The sequence below is a fragment of the Sinohyriopsis cumingii genome, chromosome 18 (assembly GCF_028554795.1).
Source record: "Sinohyriopsis cumingii isolate HCF-2022 chromosome 18, ASM2855479v2, whole genome shotgun sequence".
Classification (NCBI taxonomy): Eukaryota; Metazoa; Mollusca; class Bivalvia; order Unionida; family Unionidae; genus Sinohyriopsis; species Sinohyriopsis cumingii.
This window is the reverse complement of record NC_142978.1, coordinates 101702215-101724252: the sequence shown is the minus strand read 5'-3', so window position 1 is coordinate 101724252 and position 22038 is coordinate 101702215. Positions and strand designations below refer to the sequence as shown.

Below are 22038 nucleotides of genomic sequence, written 5' to 3'. Positions count from 1 at the left end.
AAGTCAGATACTACTATAGGGGTTATACATGCCACTGTAAAAAGTGTACTATACCACGAGTCAGATACTACTATAGATGTTATACATGCCACTTTAAAAAGTATTATACCATGAGTCAGATACTCCTATAGATGTTATACATGACACTTTAAAAAGTATTATACCACGAGTCAGATACTACTATAGATGTTATACATGCCACTTTAAAAAGTGTACTAAAGCACAAGTCAGATACTACTATAGGGGTTATACATGCCACTGTAAAAAGTGTACTATACCACGAGTCAGATACTCCTATAGATGTTATACATGCCACTTTAAAAAGTATTATACCATGAGTCAGATACTACTATAGATGTTATACATGCCACTTTAAAAAGTGTACTATAGCACAAGTCAGATACTACTATAGGGGTTATACATGCCACTGTAAAAAGTGTACTATACCACGAGTCAGATACTCCTATAGATGTTATACATGCCACTTTAAAAAGTATTATACCATGAGTCAGATACTACTATAGATGTTATACATGCCACTTTAAAAAGTGTACTATACCACAAGTCAGATACTACTATAGGGGTTATACATGCCACTGTAAAAAGTGTACTATACCACGAGTCAGATACTACTATAGATGTTATACATGCCACTTTAAAAAGTATTATACCATGAGTCAGATACTCCTATAGATGTTATACATGACACTTTAAAAAGTATTATACCACGAGTCAGATACTACTATAGATGTTATACATGCCACTTTAAAAAGTATTATACCATGAGTCAGATACTACTATAGGGGTTATACATGCCACTTTAAAAAGTGTACTATACCACAAATCAGATACTACTATAGGGGTTATACATGCCACTTTAAAAAGTGTACTATACCACAAATCAGATACTACTATAGGGGTTATACATGCCACTTTAAAAAGTGTACTATACCACAAATCAGATACTACTATAGGGGTTATACATGCCACTTTAAAAAGTGTACTATACCACAAGTTAGATACTACTATAGGGGTTATACATGCCACTTTAAAAAGTGTACTATACCACAAATCAGATACTACTATAGATGTTATACATGCCACTTTAAAAAGTGTACTATACCACAAGTTAGATACTACTACAGGGGTTATACATGTTTATTCTATCAACATCTTGAATCCTGAAGGGGTTACGGAAGCCAGAACGTGAACAGGGGTACTTTCAATACACCTCCAGTATTCAATAAATGTTGATACCTGAAAACATTACCACAATTTGTACATGAAATTAACTGTAATTAACCACAAAAAATTCCTTGAAGAGACCAACACTCTACTGACCAAAAAAAATAAAATGTCCAGAAATTCAAGATAAAACTGTTTCTTACTTTTAATTTTAGAGTGTTGAAAGTAGTATGGATATTGTTCATTAATAACAAGATTTTCAAATTTGCTCCTGTGGTGCCAATGTCGGATGTCAGATTTGCACGATGTTCATTTAGGAACAAGAAGTCTTTTGGTATAAAAAAAAACATATCATTTAGGTGGAGTAGTGACAAAAGTTTTTCAAGATGGCCATCATGACAACTATATTGGATGTACAACTGGCACCATTTTCATTTAGGACCAACTAGGTATCAAAAACTTGATTTGTGAAAACCCATGTTGATACGACCTTCCATTTGAGAGGAGTAGAGATAGTACTGAGGGGAGTTCAGATAATTTTTTAAGAACAACTAGATATACACACACACACACAATTTTAATGATCAAAATTCCATGTCAAACTGACTTTCCATTGAAAAGTAGCAATAAAAAAATTTTCAAGACGGCCACCATAGTGGTCATGTTAGATGTCTGATTTGCACCATTTAATTTAGGATCACAAAGATAAACCCCAAATATGTCTTTCCGCTCTTTTGGAATAACAAGATTGTCAAAGTAGCTGCCTTGGTGACCATGTTGGATATCAGACTGGCATCATTTGCAAAACACTTTCACCTTTTCCCATGAAGTACCAAACATTGCAATTTTCATGACATGACAAGAAAATGTATTGGAACTGGATGTCCAAATTGTTTTTTTTACAACATGTTGAATAATCCTAGGAAACAGTATACAATAACAAAGTTTTGGTTGGCAAAACATCTTCATTCCCATATGCACTCACAGTCACGTTCTGGACTCAATAGGTATATGGGGAAAACAAAGCTAAAGACCAAAGATGGAAGATAGAGGTAATAATGGACAGACGGACAGAGAAACCTATATAATGATCACTTCAAACATGAGAAATAAATATTTCAGTGTAATGTAACAAAAATGTACATGAGATATGATGCTTGATACAGTTGACGAGTTGGTTCTCATGTCAAACAATGGACCACTGGGTCGTCGAATCAGGGCTCTAAGAACAGACATTTGCATCTCAGGGTCAGATGTCATCTTTACAACATCCACCAGTTTTCCATGCTGAAAGTATAGTACATGTGTATGTGTTAAACTTGGTTATAAAAATAAAGTAAAAAAGGAAAACACTTTTAGACAGAAATCAGCATATTGCTGAAAGTGGCAAAGCTCTTAACTATCATGTGGTCTGGTTCTCTAATTTCTTCAATATATTTAAAGCACAGAGCTAAGTGGAATTTCAGTTTAACTGATCCTGTAAAACTAACTATATAGTAAAAAAAAAATTGATTTTTCATTTAAATTGTAATTTGTATTAATGATGTTTAAAATAACTTGTTATGACAAAAAAACTACAAACTGCTGCATATCATTTAGGACAGGCAAACATCAGTGACTATGGAAACTAAGTTTCTTAGAATTCTTGTGGAAATGTTGAGAGGTGACCTCTAAATCCAAATTGTGCACGTGATCTCTTGGGTTTACAATTTCAATATATGTCAAAATGTATCAAATTAAAGTCAGTACAACAAATTACATATTCAACATCCTGATAAATGAAAACAAAAGGACCCCTTATCTAATCCAGAATCTAATGAACTGATGAATACATGTTTCACAAAGCCACAAAAATTGATACCCACAAATATAATTATTCTACAGTATTTGAATGATTCACCCAGGGAAACCATTAGAAAAACCAACATAAAAAGAACGACCTACTGTTTCCTTGATTTTGGTTGAGGTCAGTCCCTCTTCTCCCTTCCTGTGCACAGCATTGAATAGATAACTAGACAAGGCAGGGGACAGGACTCCTTCCATCTGGTGAATACAAAAGATAAAATAAAAACAAGTTCCCATGCAATTTTAGCATATCCAAATTTTTTTTGGTACTTGTTGTCTCTCAAGGACTGTTCCATAAAAAGGACAAACCAGGGTTGGAAAGGCAGGTTCCATGAAGACTCAAAACTGTCTCAGAAATTTATTATGATTTTATCTTTCTTTCACCATTTCCTTTCTTTTCCACACAAGTGGAATGCCTTGTCCAAGTATCAAGAGGATGGAACTATTGTTTTAGCAACTGGTCTTATTAAAGATGTGCTTTAAGAAAATACAGAAAGCAAAAACTTCAAAAGGCTTTGTTTGGAATGGTTTTGTCTGGTTCAACTCCATTCTGCATCATACTATAGGCCATACATGCCAGTCAATAGACTTAGAAGAGGAAGAACCTGGAAAAAAACCTGGAAGAACCACTGACCCTCAGGAAGCTACTGGAAAGCTTTCTCACATACCCACATTAGCTGAGCTGAGACTCCAGCTCACAAAGACACAGGTGAGATGTCAGAGTGAGCTGAAAAGTGGGGACACAGTCGACCACTCGGTCACCTGGGGCCCACAGATGAATGTTTAATGTACAATACATAAAAGTATCATGGATCTGTAGAACAGAAAATTGTATTTCTTATTTTGTATCATTAAAATAAAAACTACAGATATAATTACCAGTAATGATGTCAGCAGCGGTTGTTAAAATAATTTCATTGCTTGCAAGTAGTAAAACACTAACAGTATAAAGAATAAAGATTCTGATCCTGGTTTATCATTCAAAAGGACTTTCCCCTATGGGGGCAGCCTGAAATACAGGTAATGGGTTCTCAAATCTGTTGGCATTTGAGTTTTATTTTTTTTAATCATCATCATTCTGCATTCTACATTTGTGTCTCCATTTCCTTTATAATGTATTGTTCACTTCAGTTTCACATTTTCTGCCTTTCATTTTCATTCATTTAACCTGTTACATTACCCATTTCAGGGTCTATACTTATTGTACAAGAGTGCCATCTGCTACGGAACATCTATCCACTGTCATCGATTATGGCTTTCCTTCCAACAATGGTACAACCTGAGCAATTTATAATTCAAAATTGTTAATCAAAATGTAAACGAAAGTGATGTATTCACAATCCCCTATACTACCAGTGATATGTGCAATGATACCAAAACCTATGAATCATTTATTATTTCCGGTGGCCTAGTTGTTAAGGCATCCACCTTGGATGCGGGAGGTCATGGGTTCAATCTACGGCAGTCATACCAAAGACTTATAAAAATGGTACTAACAGCTGCCTCGCTTGGCACTCAGCATTAAGAGGTTAGTGTTAGGACTGGTCAGCCTGGTGTCAGGATAATGTGACTGGGTAGGACTTCATACTACATGTCTGCGGCATGATGTCCCAGTGCTAGACATCACTATAAACTGCCACACTGCAGACATCGTAGTGACATGGCTGAAAAATTGTTAAAGCTATATTAAAAATCCAAATCACACACACACTCATTTATTATTCAATGCTTGACACTGAATTAAATCCTGCTAACATTTATATTTCAATAGTTTTAATAGCACCAATAAAACTAGATAAAGTGAAGAGAATGAACTACACAAACAACAGTATTTGTCTGATGCTTCCATTTTCACTTCAAGCCAACTTACACTCATCTATTAAAAAAAAGTTCATAATTTAATAAAATCAATTAAATGTACACACCCAAAACAATAACGGTTTGTGGGTTTAATGCCACCTTTTAGCACATGATAGATCATGCAAACCGGCCTATATAACTGGTGGAGGAAGAACCTGGGAAAACACAAACCCACTGGAATCTAATGACAAGCTTCCTCACAAATACATTGTGACCCTGCTACAGCATGCTCTGTTATATTACAACTTCGAATATAACTAGATCCTGGAGTGGCTCCCAAACTTTCATATACATTTATCTCGTAAACGAAAAAAAAATCTTACTTAAAAATATGAAAAAATAATGGGTACAAGATTGTTCTTTTGTGGAAGAAATTGCAAATGAATTCTAATATAAGACAACCATGGCATGGCTCCTGCAATTTCATGAACATTTTGTCATAAACAGAAATAGTTATTTTCTTCTTAAAAGTACAAAAATAACATGAAAGATGTTTATTCAGGGACCATGCTAGGCTTAGCCAATTTTGCAAATTACAATTTTTGTTTCTTATTGGCAACAAAATACACCATCTGGTGATTTTTTTGTGTGACATTGTTGGTTGTTTAAACTTGTATGTGCAATCTTGGGTTTTGAGTGGAGAAGGTAAAATGAAAGGAAGAAACAAACTTGAAATGCACTGGGATTTATCTATTGCTACATAAACAAATTCTTTGTTCATATTGACAAACCATCTTAACAGTGCACTATTATATTATAATCCATTATTCTGGCCTGAGTGCTGCTGAGATCTCCACATTTTTGTTTCGTTTTGTTTTATTTTTGACATTTCTGGAAGAGGTGATTAACTGTACAAGGCAAAATCTCATAATGGATCTTTTGGACAAAATAGTGTTGGACTATCAGCCACTCACTAGTAATTAATATATTTATTTAGACTGACCTTTGCATGTGCATTGTAAGTAAAAATTCCTCTTTTCTTCACTCACAGAATTAAATCATACAGAACAGTCACATTTTCTGTAGAAATCCTGTCACAATGCTGGTGTATTCATGTTTTTTAAATTACTGATGCATGTGTGGAAGACAGCAACACTCCACTATGAGAAATGTAAGAAAACAAACAGCTGAGATCTACTTGTTTGGTCATGCTACTGGGACTAACTACAGTCGACTAACCTTTGAAATGGGAATCAGTTACAGCTACAATTGATCAAATGACAGCTAATTCCATTTGTTTTCAAAATGTACCTAGAAGAAATAGTTCAGCAGAAACTTCAAAGAAAACTGATCATCTCTGAAGCACTGGTTGTTCTGTATAAATAATAAGCAAATAAAAAAACATTAAGTCTCAATCAATGTTCTACAGTTATTTGAGGTTGCCACCTCAATAAGAAATGCATAGCTGCCAACCTTCCAGGATCACAATTAGTGAAAACAGGGATAAAAATTAGTGAATTTTGACAAGAATTCGTGAAGCAATCTTTGTCGGAACAAATGTTTAGCATGGTCTCCAGCTGATAAAGGTAGATTGTGTTCAACAAGAAAACTCACAAACAATGCTTCAGTGTTGGTAGCTTGCAGGTCTTCCATCGATGACTTAAAATATTCCAGACCTGAAATCTGCTGTGAGTTCTTAATTTTCCCAACCTCTATGTGCTTTTTGCTACCAATGTGCTTTCTCACATCATCTCTGCCACCATGCCCAATGCTAAAATTTGTGGCACACTGTGTGCAAAAAGCATGATGGATATCGGTGTTTGATGGCTGAATGCATGACCATTTCTTGGTATACTCCAAACTAAACTTTACTTTTTGTGCAATACATTTCTTTTTCCTTGTTGGTGAAGACATTCTCAAGATGTGATGTGGAATGGTAATTCAAATCATTGTGTATCGTGCATGCGCGGACCCTGGTTTCTCTCAAAAGCATTTGTAAAACTAATCTCATACATGTACAATAAAATACGCTAAAATGCTTGCTACTGGGTCAACTGTACCAATCAGCTATAGTTCCACTAATATTAAGACAGCAGTACCAAAACGTTTCGGCAACTGCTGATATCACGACTAACGCTTAACATAAAATCGGTTATTTTATTAAAGATTTAAAATAACTGAATTGTGGAATTCTTGATTTTTTTTGCATGCAGCGTGAATTTGTGAATTACTGAAAAAGTTGTGAAATTCACACCAAAAGGCTGACAGCTTTGGAAATGGCATTTGTTTGTTCCTAGAAAGCTGTACTTTAGCAATAACTTCAATAACACAAGCAACCTTTCATCAAAGAAAGCCAAATACAATCTTCAAAAAAAACAAATAATCTTTCATTAAAGGAAGTCAGCGCCAAACTTAAAGTGACTGGAACATGTTTATTGTTTGGTGAAAGTTTCCTCTTTGCAAGAAGAAAGTTTACGCTTAAGGTTGCTACAAATGTTGGCATAAAATGCAAATTCAAATTTTCAATCTTTGATACAACAGATGTCTGGCCATCAAGTTAACTGAAGATGGGATTTTTAAACTTGTTAATTTTTTCACGTTTTCATTTCCCCATTAATAGCCTCATCCTCTGAATATTCTTGATAAGATGATAGCTGTCTCCTGCTGACCAAAATGTGAGCCAATTTTACACTGTAAACAACTACAGCCAAATGCTATTGGCAACAGTACTGTAGTGAACTGTTTAGCGACAACTGGATATAGATCCAGTTAGGTCTACCAATTGTTTTATATACGTATTGTGTTTTCTAATAGGATGTGACTCATATGAATTTTATAATGTGTGATCTATACTCAAATTCATGGATTTATTATATACATGTACAGCACTTACCAGATTATGGATTGTAAAACAACTGTAAGTTGTCAAGATACAAGTGTTTTTCAGACTACTTAGACTTCATTTAACCAAAAACACATTTTTGTGCACCCACTTTCATTATTCACCACTCCTACACCCCTTTTTTTTTATAGGTACATGCATCATTTTCTTCAGCTGACTGACTTGGTTGGTTATAACACAGCTCAGCATAGCTGCCAACCTTCCAGGCTCACAATTAGTGAAAATAGTGATAAAAAGTCGTGAATTTGGACATGAATTAGTGAAAAATACTATGACCATAACTCCATCCACTCTGACCATTCCATCCACTCTGACCGTCAATACTACACTATATCAATATCACAATATAAAATTAAAACACTACATACATGCAGAAATATTTATTTATTAAGACATGATACTGTGGCAGACTTGAACTTCCTCAACTGCTTGATTGTAAATTTGTTTTCTAAACAGTTCAGACTTCTTGCCTGCTGGTTGATCTTGGTGACTAAAATTGCTGACAAATTTTCTGCAGCTAAGGAGGCCCTAAAGTCTGTCTAATTTTTCCTCACTAGAGAAAATACTCTTTAGCTGTCACTGTTGCTGTGAGGAATACACAGGAGCTGCAGCACTTTTGGTTCTTCCACAGGAAAATGTGGAAGCGATGTTCAAGTCCGGGAACATTTGTCGGAAATAATGTTTAGCATGGTCTCCAGCTGATAAGGTAGATTGTGTTCGACAAGAAAACTCACAAATATTTCAGCATTGGTAGCTTGCAGGTCTTCCACCGGTGGCTTAAAATATTCCAGAGCTGAAATCTGTGAATTCTTAATTTTCCCAACTTCTACCTGTTTTTTGCAACCAATGTGCTTCCTCACATTGTCCCTGCGACCATGCCCAATACTACAATTTGTGGCACACTGAGTGTAAAAAGAATGATGTATATCAATGTTTAATGGCAGAATGCACGGCCAGTTTTTGATATATTCCAAATTAAACTTCACTTTTTGAGCAATACATTTCTTTTTCCTTGGTGGTGAAGACATTTTCAAAATCTTACATGCGATGCTGAACGGTAACTTAAATCAGTGTTGCTGATGCATACGTGGAGCAAACTTCCGGTTAGGCCCCAGTTTCTCTCACAAGCATTTGCAAAACTACTTTTATACATACAGATTAAAACAGGCTAAAAGTGCTTGCTACCGGGCCAACTGTACTACTCGGCTGTAGTTCTACTAATATTGCGACCAGCAGTACCGGACCATTTCGGCAACTGCGAATATCATGACTAGCGCTTAACAGGAAATCGGTTATTTTATTAAAGATTTAAAATAATTGAGAATTGGAGAATTCGTGAATTTTTGGCTTGCAGCGTGAATCTGTGAATCGCTGAAAAAGTCGTGAAATTCATGCCAAATTCGTGAGGGTTAGCAGCTATGGCTCGGTCTGTAACACAGTTGGGTCCTATGGACCCTAACCATTGTATGTAGCGGGTCACACTGTACACAGAAAAAAAAAACAAGATTCAAGCCAATGCAGACAGAAGTATTAAGTCAGTGATCTGTAAAGGAGCACCTTAAACTCCTTGGCCTGGTGCACTCCCTACAGTTAAGACAAATTTAAAATAGGTTCAAAATTTGAGTGAAATCTAAGATCCAAGTTATTTAAGCTTGAAGTTACTAAATATTCTATTTTTATGATTTATCTCCAGTCTGTGGTACACGACATAAAAAATATGGAAACTAATGTCCAGACTGTGGTACATGATGTCCAGTCTGTGGAACCTAATATTCAGACCGTGGGACCTGATGTCCAGTTGGTGGAACCTGATGTCCAATCTGTGGGACCTAATGTCCAGACAGTGGGACATGATGTCCAGTCTGTGGGACCTGGTCACACAAGCTAGTACTCATTTACACACAGCTGATTTGTATTTATTCTACTAGTAATGGTGACACAAAAAAGAGTAAGTGAGGTTGACTGACATGCTGGAACTATCAATGCAGTACTCACCTGTTGTGGGGTCTGAATACTGGGTAAAAGCCGCAGGAACATATAAAGACCCAACTGTCTCCTGGGGGGACTTGTGTCAAACAGGGGCTCTGTTGTGGAAAAAGGTCAAACAAAAATGCATAAATATTGAATACCAGACACCAAAAAGTCTTAGCTTAGAAGGTGAGTCTGGCTGTAAACCACAAAGACCCAGATCCTCCACAGTATAATGCAATGACAGATCAGTTTGTTAAGAATAAACAACACAGACCCTGATCTGCAAGTATGCATGATAATAAAATGCTAAAAGGACAAGTATCACAGCACAAGTGTTCAAGGAAAAATATATGGGTTAAAGAGAGCATACTTGTAAACTTGCTTCTTCCACTGGACTTACTTTCAAAAGCCTTATCAAGTACAATGTACAATTTCAAAATTTAAACCACAAGACAAAATGTTAATTCAAAGTGCCGTTAAAACCAATCAATCAAAGGCAAAGATAAATATCATTAAAATATACAAATAAAGAAAAGTACTCATTGTAAATCATGAAACTTTAAACTAGGATAGGAAGTAAAAAGAAAAATATAAAAACCAATGTTGATAATACAATATAGCTATGTCAATTTTACGGCCAAGTTTTAATCAAATTTAAAAAATATGCAATATCGATTTCAATGATATTCATTGCTCAAAAATACAGACTTTTATACAGACATTAACATTACATCAAGTGAATGTTTCTATGTATTATGAAACAAGTTACATGAACCAATTTGTCTAAATGATGTTCACATTTTAAATTATGCTTGCTATAAAATTAAGTGTAAATAAGACTGAGAATGCTGTGGACAACTATTACTCCTCTTCAATCCAAGAAAGTATGCGCTGACAAAAGTATCGCTGACTGCTAAACCATGAAAACTGATACCAATACAAATAAAATATACAAGTCCTTGTATTTAATCTAAACTTTATCTTACTAATTGATACTCACAACCTCTGTCTCCGCTCACATTATTGTTATACATATGTGTTCTAAAACACACATGTACAAGCAACTACTCTGAGATATAAAGAATGGGATGGGTGCCATACAGCTGACAACAGTAATCACCAATGATGAAAGTAAATGCTGTATATTTGTCATTGACACAAAATTTCTATGAAGAAATGGTTTTCATTTTGTTTAAAGTGAGAAATTCAGAGTTCATGTTACCTTAACATATACTTTATTGCCTGAAAGCATTATTAATTTACCTCATCATGGACTTTTTTTATGACAGCATTCAAATGAACATTCCTGGGCAATTTCATTACAAAGGAAAGGCAGCTACTGTAGAATGCTAGTTTTGTTAAATCAATTAAACATGCAGATAGAAGAACATTCTCATACACATTTAGAATTTTAAAGATCTTCATGACAAGTTCTTTACTGCGATAAAGACAATCTTTTTGTGGGGATAACATACAATCAGACAATACATTTAAGCCATGAGTTCTCAACCAACCTCAGACAATTAACAAGACGAAATGTTTTGTCCATAATTTATCCTACTCCTCTGAACCCCTGTAACATTATCTCCCTTATCAAACTCTTCTTTGAGTGAAAGTAATTGTTTTCATACAGCAAACATCCTCTTTAAACTATTAACATTTATTTTAATTACAAAAAGCTAGCATTACCTGTAGCAGAGCCAGTGATGGAAATAAAAATTTCATGTAAAGCCTTCAATAGTGAATACAGTCAATCTGATTATATGGTCTGATACCAAGGAAACCAACTTGAGCAAACATATGTGCAATCTTTTGATGCTCTGGGCTACTCACTGACAACTTGGTCCCAAAAGTTCAGCAAGTCCAGCTTTGGATTATGGATCACATTATCAATCAGCTGATCAATCACAGGGTGTACAAGTGGATGGCAAGCTGCCGATGCCTAAAATGACACAATAATGGATCATTCTAATTAATTAGAATAGCTATACATATTCTCTGCAAATCATTATTTTCTAAATTTTTGCAAGATATAGTTACAAAATGATGCACAAATATGCTTATTGCAAAAATATAATCTGAACATGCACTTAAATTATTAATAATTTTTCTAATTCAACTTCTTATCCAATATAACTACAATACCTTCAAACTTGCAGGGAAAAAAACTCATTTAAAATAATTTTGGAGGAACACTGAAAGGTATTCCTTTAATTGAATACATTACAACAATCTGTAACAGATAGTATAAATAACATACCTTGACAACCTCTCCAATGAAGACATAATTCTTCTCTGACACTACCTTTCGATCCTGCCAGTACTCCTTCAAAAACTTCTTGACTGCTCTCTGTAGTGTGGATAAAACTGGTATATAGTAATCCATTGCAATATAATAACAAACCCCACTATTACAAATTTCTGTAAATAATCTAACTCAGGACCAAACGGCTATCTGTATTCAAAGGACACTTTGTTATAATCATTACCTTGCTATCGATGAAAGATTTCTTTATCTAGTGACTTCTCTGGTGCTGGAATTTTTAGTCAAACTAATCATTATGGCAAATATTGTCTGGCTGAAATGTGGAATCCCGGCCACATCACCTTGAGCTTGTAACAATAGGTGCACCATAAAGGACCCCACTCTATAACTTGCTTAAAAGGGAATCCAATGGTAGAACATTGTTGGAGAACCATCATTAAGAAAGGATTAGCATTTTGGGGCCGTAACATGGAACTCCAGAAATACAGCTCAATCAAGGACTCATTAAGGACATAATCAAATTAGCTGAAATGCAACATTCTTTAGTAATATTACACTATGTAAAACAAAGAGTACAGGATATCAGGGGCAATAACTCTTTCAAATTAAAATGTTCGCTTGTAATTGTCATTTCTGATCAATGAAGTGGCATCCAGTTATGAGTATGGTCAGCAGAGCAGATTGTTACAAGCAACATCCAGAGTAAAGATGAAACTAATTATCTATGACCATAACTCTCTAAAACAAGAGTCTTTGGAAAGGACTGATATGCTAATGGAGAAAACGAATTCCAGGAAGCCAAGATAATGAGCAATAAAAGGTTTTTAAGATAGCGGTCATTTCAGCCAGATTGGATGTCAGATTGGCATCATTTTCATTTTAAGACTAACTAGACATCAAAACAAGTTTCTCTGTGAAAACTCCATGTCAATTTGACCATCATTCAGGAGGTGTAGCGATCATGAGTTGGTCACGATGGCCATATTGGCTGTCAGATCAGCACCATCTGCATTGATAACAAACCCAATATTATAATTCTTTTGCTGAAAACAATGTCAATATGACCATGAATTAAGGATGCAACTTTCACAGTATAAATGGTTTAGTGCCTCTAAATGTTTACAAGCTTTGTTACCATGTAAATAAACATGAATGTGTGACTGACAATGATGCAAGAACTATTAGCTATTAAATAATATATTTCCACATCTCTGCTTATAATGACTGTTTAGCAGAATTTGTGTGTTAATTCTTTGAAAGTATGTATAACTTTCATATCGATAGTGGAATCACCTGGAAAAAGCCAAAGAAGACAAGAACTGACTCTTTCACTTGTTATATACAACAAATCAGGTTAAGTTAATTAAACTGCAGACAAAAATTAATTCAGCTACATTGCTTGGCTTTGAAATTCATGTTCATTAACAGATCCTATGACTTGACTGGTAACATTTTAAAGAAACACCATCTTAAGTTTGTAAGTCACTACATGCAGAGTTAGTATATCTGGCTGCATTATCATTAAGTACCTACAGATATATGTAGCAGCATGAAACAATCTCGCCACTATCCCACAGGATTACCTAACTTGTTTGATATATTCAGTGAAGACAAGTTTTACAAACTGAATCCTGTCATAATAAGAGATAAATAATGTATAAACAAATGAAACAACCCCATATTGAGCAAGGTATGCCATACATATATATAGCTGTCAGGTGTAAGCCTTATATACAGTCAGGGGATAGGTTGAGTTTCAAACTGGTCCATGTTCATTTAAACACAATCATTTCTTCTGCTACTGTGTATACATTATAAATTTTGGTAAATGTTGCAGCCTAACCAAGCAATCAGGACAAGTAGCACTGACAGGATATTTAAGAAGACGGGGGGAAACCCAATGTCAAAGTGACTTTCCCTTTAGGAACAGCAGAAATATCAAGATTTCAAAGATAGCTGCCATGGTAGCTATAGTGGTTGTCAGATCAGCACCCCTTTCATTTAGGACCAACTAGATAGCATGTGAAGTCTTTTATTGAAACCTCATGTTGATATGACCATCCATGCATGTGAATTAATAAGATTTTCAAGACGGCTACAGCGCCAGCCATATTGGATATCTATGATGCAGCATTTTCATTTCAGACCAACCAGATGTTGGGATAAATGTGTATATAAATAAAGTTCAAAAGTAATCATTCAAGTAGTTTGGGAGAAGTGATAACCAAATCTCTAAATATGGAAGGATAACAGGCTATCAAATAAACTCTTCTGGTTATCGACAATCTTCAAGCCAACAAGACAAAATGCTTAAGAGTGACATTTCAGTCTATCAGGCAGTCTACACACCAAACTGTATCTGAATATGTTGAATGGTTTCTGAGTTATGCTGGTATCAGGAATATGCTACAGTAGATATATAATATCCATCAAATTAATTGAACATTATAAGCAATGCCCTACATACAGTGGTTCCTTAATAAAAAGTCACGCAGTATACTGCTGCCTATCTAAGTATCTTATAACATGGGTTATGGATCTCGTCTTATAACATGGGTTATGGATCTCGTCTTATAATGTGGGTTATGGATCTCGTCTTATAACATGGGTTATGGATTACGTCTTATAATGTGGTTTATGGATCATGTCTTATAACACGGGTTATGGATCTCGTCTTATAACATTTGTTATGGATCTCGTCTTATAATGTGGGTTATGGATCTCGTCTTATAACATGGGTTATGGCTCACGTCTTATAATGTGGGTTATGATCACGTCTTATAATATGGGTTATGGATCTCGTCTTATAACATGGGTTATGGATCACGTCTTATAATGTGGGTTATGGATCACGTCTTATAACATGGGTTATGGATCTCGTCTTATAACATGTGTTATGGATCTCGTCTTATAATGTGGGTTATGGATCATGTCTTATAATGTGGGTTATGGATCATGTCTTATAATGTGGGTTATGGATCTCGTCTTATAACACGGGTTACGGCTCACGTCTTATAATGTGGGTTATGGATTCCATCCTATAATGTGGGTTATGGATCACATCTTATAATGTGGGCTATAGATCCCATCTTATAATGTGGGTTATGGATCTCATCTTATAATGTGGGTTATGAATCTGATCTTATGATGTGGGTTACCATCTTATAATTTGTGTTATAGATCCCATTTTAAGTGTTATTGATCCCATCTTTTAACGTGGGTTATGGATCTTATAATGTGGACTATGAATCTCATCTTATAATGTGGACTATGAATCTCATCTTATAATGTGGGCTATGAATCTCATCTTCTAATGTGGACTATGAATCTCATCTTATAATGTGGACTATGAATCTCATCTTATAATGTGGACTATGAATCTCATCTTCTAATGTGGACTATGAATCTCATCTTACAATGTGGACTATGAATCTCATCTTACAATGTGGGCTATGAATCTCATCTTATAATGTGGGCTATGAATCTCATCTTATAATGTGGGCTATGAATCTCATCTTATAATGTGGACTATGAATCTCATCTTATAATGTGGACTATGAATCTCATCTTATAATGTGGGCTATGAATCTCATCTTATAATGTGGGCTATGAATCTCATCTTCTAATGTGGGCTATGAATCTCATCTTATAATGTGGACTATGAATCTCATCTTATGATGTGGACTATGAATCTCATCTTATAATGTGGACTATGAATCTCATCTTATAATGTGGACTATGAATCTCATCTTATAATGTGGGCTATGAATCTCATCTTCTAATGTGGGCTATGAATCTCATCTTCTAATGTGGACTATTTTTAAAAAGCAATAACAATGTACAAATGTATTAATGGACTGACTCCTTTTTTGTCAAAACTATTTAGCATAGTAGCAGAGTCAAAAATGTAAGCTCTGTTAGTAATATAAGTCTGAAATTACCTAAAGCAAACACTTAACAATTCAAATACTCCTTCCAGGACACTGGTGTATTAATACAGAATTCTCTTGTTTAAACATAATTACAGTAGAGACTGAGGTTGTTAAAACATAGGTATCTATATATGGTCATAACACAGAAAATATAAACAAGGAAATATTTATACATGTCAATTATTCTATCATGTACAATGGATCTTCATGTACAGTGCATGATTATAATAATGATGCCATGTGCATGTGTGTATGTGAGAGGGTTTAATTGTGTGTATGTGAGAGGGTTTAATTGTGTGTATGTGAGAGGGTTTAATTGTGTGCACATCTCTGATAGTATGTGAATGCTTTATTTTAACCAAGTGTAGAATTACAAATCTTGTATGTGGTAGAAGACCTCAAGGAAGGAAATTAGGTATGTGGTACAAGACCTCAAGGAATGAAAGTATCCTCATGAAAAAAATTATTATTATTATTATTATTATTACATTTTGTTCAAACATTTTTGCACCATGCATTTTACTTGATTCCTGTTTGAGGTTGTTGAGGACCAATTATAACGTGATTTCACAGAATGAATGCAATATTTTGTGTAATTTGTATTATAATTAGTTTTTTTAATTACTTTCGTCAGTACGTCATGCCACGAAAGACTTCTACTAACATTGTAAAAAAGTGGGAAACTATTGTATTATACTGTATGGTATTGCACTGTATTGAATTGTATTATTCAATGTGTGTTGTATTATTCAATGTGAGTAATTAATCTGAGGTATGATTAACACAATGTAGTATCACACTTGTAACTGGCCTTCAAAAGCTTTTGAACTGCAAAACATAACAACAATGTTATTTACACTGCTATACAGTATCAAGTATACAACTGACCTTTTGGTGTTTTCTGGCCTGAAGAATCAATAGCAGTGTGTCCGGGGAACACTGAACCCACCCACTCTTTAACTCTGTCTCTATCTCTGGTAGAACATACTTGCAGAACAATGTGTTATCAACCTGGAAAAACCAAAGTTTTGAAAAATCTGAAATATGTCAACACAACATACATACGTCAATATTATGCAACTGAAAGTCAAAGTTCTAGGTCAAACCATGTCAGAAAAATTTTGAAAATTAAACATAATCCAAACCTGCCAACCCAAGCAAGGCCTTCTCAATAAAGCAGTTGATTTTTTACCATAAGTTAGGCCAGTTTTCAGTAAGGTTTCACAAAATATCACATACTGCTATTGACAAGCTGGAAAACAAGCATTTAAAAGTTTAGAAGTATGGTTCAAGACTGATGAAGCGATGGTAAACATTTGTTTAACTAAAAGGTATGTAAAGTATACTTGGACCTTACTTACCTCCAGTACATTTTCACAAACTTCATTTATAAACCTTAGGGAGCTCAACGACTTACTGCTATCTCTCAACCTGATGTAATCCTTAAAAAACAATTTATGTTCACATGGGCTATGGCAATAGCAATCACCTTTCTGAACATGAGACATGCTCAAATCCATACATAATGTTGACTGAAGGTAACTGCTACCCTTCCTGCTTTTTTCCTCAGGAATCTGAATATTCCTTTTTATTGTTCTGTACAGTTACCACTTTTTAAGAGGCATATTGCCTCTTGCAGCCTGAAAATGCATCAGCTGTTGTATGCCATTTTCAGAAAACTAAGCAACAGCTTGATCATGCAGACATCTTACATCACAAAATACATGCAGTTTAAAGCATCTAATGTACTCCTATAAAAGTTGGTCTGGTTCCCTGACCAACTCCACTCTAATATGAAACTTGATTCCAAATCAGATACGGAAAAGCCAGTAATTTGTGCTTTTATTCTGTAAGTCCATATTTTTAGGTCATTTCTGTAAGATGCACAGTAAAATCATAAGATTTGGCAGGTCTGATAATCCAGAAACTTCTCAATATACATTTTCTATCCCAAATTTAGCTTCAATGCATGAAAATTATCCTTGCAATCAATGGGATGATACACATACATGACCAACACTACTTACTATACCTTATAAAAGTTGTTGTTGTTCTTGTTATAGGGTTTAACGACATTTTTCAGCACAAAGTAGGCCATACATGGCAGCCAGTATAGATGGTGGAGGAAGAACCCACGAAACCCCCCGAAAGAACCACCAACCCATGAGAAGCTACTACTGGCAAACTTTCTCACAAACCTACACTGGCCGAGCCTGAGACTCAAACCCATGCAGACAGAGGTGAGATGGCAGTGATCCGTAACGGTGAGTGCTTTAGACCACTCAGTGTCCCTTATAGCAGTCTCATTGTTGTTGCTGTTTGGGGGTTAATGCCATTTTTCAGCATGTGATATATGACAACCATTATATATAGCAGAGGAAGAACCTGGAAAATTCCCAGAAAGAACCTCCAACAAACATGAAGCTACTGGCAAGCTTTCTCACACTGGCCAAGCATATAACTCAAACCTGTGAGGACAGAGGTGATATGTAAGTGATCTATAAATGCAAGCACCACAAACCGCTCAGCAATGACAATGTGAAACACTGTCTTGTCTCCCCCTCATCCAATCATGTAACCCTCATGAAATTCTACTCAAGTTAAATCTCCTAAATGCATTCCATGTATTGCCAAGCATTCAGCCACTTCTACATTCCCATTAATAAATAAATTAAACCTGGCAAAGAAAGATTTAAAGAAATCTGTAGCAGTTGTAGTTAAGTGCTTTAGATGATATTTAAAAGAAAATGGATCAGAACATGTGGAATATGACATAAGTTAAAATGGTGTGCAGAATGGGACAGGACACTCTTTAAGAAAACTACACCAAATGACAATATGATTCTTGAATGGAAATATTATGTTTGAATACCAGATTTGTTGTTGCTGTTGTTGTAGGGTTTAATGCCATTTTTCAGCACACGATAGGCTATACATGGCGGCTAGTATAATTGGTGGAGGAAGAACCCTGGAAAACCCATGGACAAACCACTGACCCACGAGAAGCTACTGGCAGGCTTTCTCACATACCCATGCTAGCCGAGCCTGAGACTCAAACTCACACAGACAGAGGTGAGATGGCAGTGATCCATAATGGTGAGCGCTTTAGACCACTCGGCCACTCGGGGCCCCCCAGATTTGTTGAACTTACCTGATTACTGTGATTTCAGAAAGATCCTCAAGACCGATATCCAATATCATCTTTCATCAGATGTATCAGAAATCATCAAACAATACCAGGAGCTAACTTCTTCTACTCAAGGAGGAAAAAGATGATAGCCAACCAAGGAATTGATGTAAGGAGGGAGATTACATCACTGTTCGGACACCAGTCGATGAAAACATGTGACTTCCACATGCATGACTTAAAAGTGGAAGGCCTAGATGTCAATATCCATGTTGAACTCCTTTACATGCAACATGGATTACTGTAATCTCCCCAAATTATTTACTTTATGTAATGTAAAGGTAATGGATAATACCTAATGTAATGTAAAGGTAATGGATAATACCTAATGTAATGTAAAGGTAATGGATAATACTTAATGTAAAGGTAATGGATAATACTTAATGTAATGTAATGGTAATGGATAATACCTAATGTAATGTAAAGGTAATGGATAATTATTATTAATACTTAATGTAATGTAATGGTAATGGATAATACTTAACATAATGTAATGGTAATGGATAATACTTAATGTAATGTAATGGTAATGGATAATACCTAATGTAATGTAAAGGTAATGGATAATACCTAATGTAATGTAATGGTAATGGATAATACTTAATGTAAAGGTAATGGATAATACTTAATGTAATGTAATGGTAATGGATAATACCTAATGTAATGTAAAGGTAATGGATAATTATTATTAATACTTAATGTAATGTAATGGTAATGGATAATACTTAACATAATGTAATGGTAATGGATAATACTTAATGTAATGTAAAGGTAATGGATAATACCTAATGTAATGTAAAGGTAATGGATAATACCTAATGTAATGTAATGGTAATGGATAATACTTAATGTAATGTAAAGGTATTGGATAATACCTAATGTAATGTAAAGGTAATGGATAATACCTAATGTAATGTAATGGTAATGGATAATACTTAATGTAATGTAATGGAAATGGATAATACTTAATGTAATGTAAAGGTAATGGATAATTATTATTAATACTTAATGTAATGTAATGGTAATGGATAATACCTAATGTAATGTAAAGGTAATGGATAATACCTAATGTAATGTAATGGTAATGGATAATACTTAATGTAATGTAAAGGTAATGGACAATACCTAATGTAATGTAAAGGTAATGGATAATACCAAATGTAATGTAATGGTAATGGATAATACTTAATGTAATGTAAAGGTAATAGATAATACCTAATGTAATGTAAAGGTAATGGATAATACCTAATGTAATGTAATGGTAATGGATAATACTTAATGTAATGTAATGGTAATGGATAATACTTAATGTAATGTAATGGTAATGGATAATACTTAATGTAATGTAATGGAAATGGATAATACTTAATGTAATGTAAAGGTAATGGATAATTATTATTAATACTTAATGTAATGTAATGGTAATGGATAATACTTAATGTATAAATGTAAAGGTAATGGATAATACTTAATGTAAGGTAACGGTAATGGATAATACTTAATATAATGTAATGGTGATGGATAATACTTAATGTAATGTAAAGGGAATGGATAATACTTAATGTAATGTAATGGTAATGGATAATACCTAATGTAATGTAATGGAAATGGATAATACTTAATGTAATGTAAAGGTAATGGATAATACTTAATGTAATGTAATGGTAATGGATAATACCTAATGTAATGTAATGGTAATGGATAATACTTAATGTAATGTAATGGTAATGGATAATACTTAATGTAATGTAAAGGTAATGGATAATACCTAATGTAATGTAAAGGTAATGGATAATACCTGATGTAATGTAATGGTAATGGATAATACTTAATGTAATGTAATGGTAATGGATAATACTTAATGTAATGTAATGGTAATGGATAATACTTAATGTAATGTAATGGTAATGGATAATACTTAATGTCATGTAAAGGTAATGGATAATACTTAATGTAATGTAATGGTAATGGATAATACTTAATGTAATGTAAAGGTAATGGATAATACTTAATGTAATGTAATGGTAATGGATAATACCTAATGTAATGTAAAGGTAATGGATAATACCTAATGTAATGTAAAGGTAATGGATAATACTTAATGTAATGTAATGGTAATGGATAATACCTAATGTAATGTAAAGGTAATGGATAATACTTAATGTAATGTAATGGTAATGGATAATACTTAATGTAATGTAAAGGTAATGGATAATACTTAATGTAATGTAATGGTAATGGATAATACTTAATGTCATGTAAAGGTAATGGATAATACCTAATGTAATGTAAAGGTAATGGATAATACTTAATGTAATGTAATGGTAATGGATAATACCTAATGTAATGTAAAGGTAATGGATAATACTTAATGTCATGTAAAGGTAATGGATAATACCTAATGTAATGTAAAGGTAATGGATAATACTTAATGTAATGTAATGGTAATGGATAATACTTAATGTAATGTAATGGTAATGGATAATACTTAATGTAATGTAAAGGTAATGGATAATACTTAATGTAATGTAATGGTAATGGATAATACTTAATGTCATGTAAAGGTAATGGATAATACCTAATGTAATGTAAAGGTAATGGATAATACTTAATGTAATGTAATGGTAATGGATAATACCTAATGTAATGTAAAGGTAATGGATAATACCTGATGTAATGTAATGGTAATGGATAATACTTAATGTAATGTAAAGGTAATGGATAATGATGCCTAAAGTATATTCTGCAAACAACAAAGTGTCTGCATTGTTTATTGTACCGATTACTACTAACAAAATGCCTAGACCAAGATATGCTGGTGCTTTATAACAGCAGATCTTAGTACGGACAGCTTGCACTTGGCTTCAACTTACAAGCGGGCATATATGGTATCTCTTTCATAACCTCACAGATAAAGTCACAAAGTCTATAATTTATACATGATAACCTA

General features: G+C 34.1%; 1 protein-coding gene across 2 annotated transcripts in view; it reads right to left on the bottom strand.

Moving 5' to 3' along the window:
- Positions 1-22038, bottom strand: part of LOC149777608 (myb-binding protein 1A-like protein) — a 133972-nt gene that overhangs the window by 99304 nt on the left and 12630 nt on the right. For both annotated transcript variants that reach the window (XM_089942260.1, XM_089942259.1), the window contains exons 6-11: positions 16790-16912; positions 11964-12053; positions 11537-11645; positions 9728-9816; positions 3130-3228; positions 2329-2472 (exon numbers count right to left, since the gene is read on the bottom strand). In XM_089942260.1, coding sequence (XP_089798386.1) covers positions 2329-2472; positions 3130-3228; positions 9728-9816; positions 11537-11645; positions 11964-12053; positions 16790-16912 — 654 coding nt within the window. The remainder of the gene's footprint in view (positions 1-2328; positions 2473-3129; positions 3229-9727; positions 9817-11536; positions 11646-11963; positions 12054-16789; positions 16913-22038) is intronic.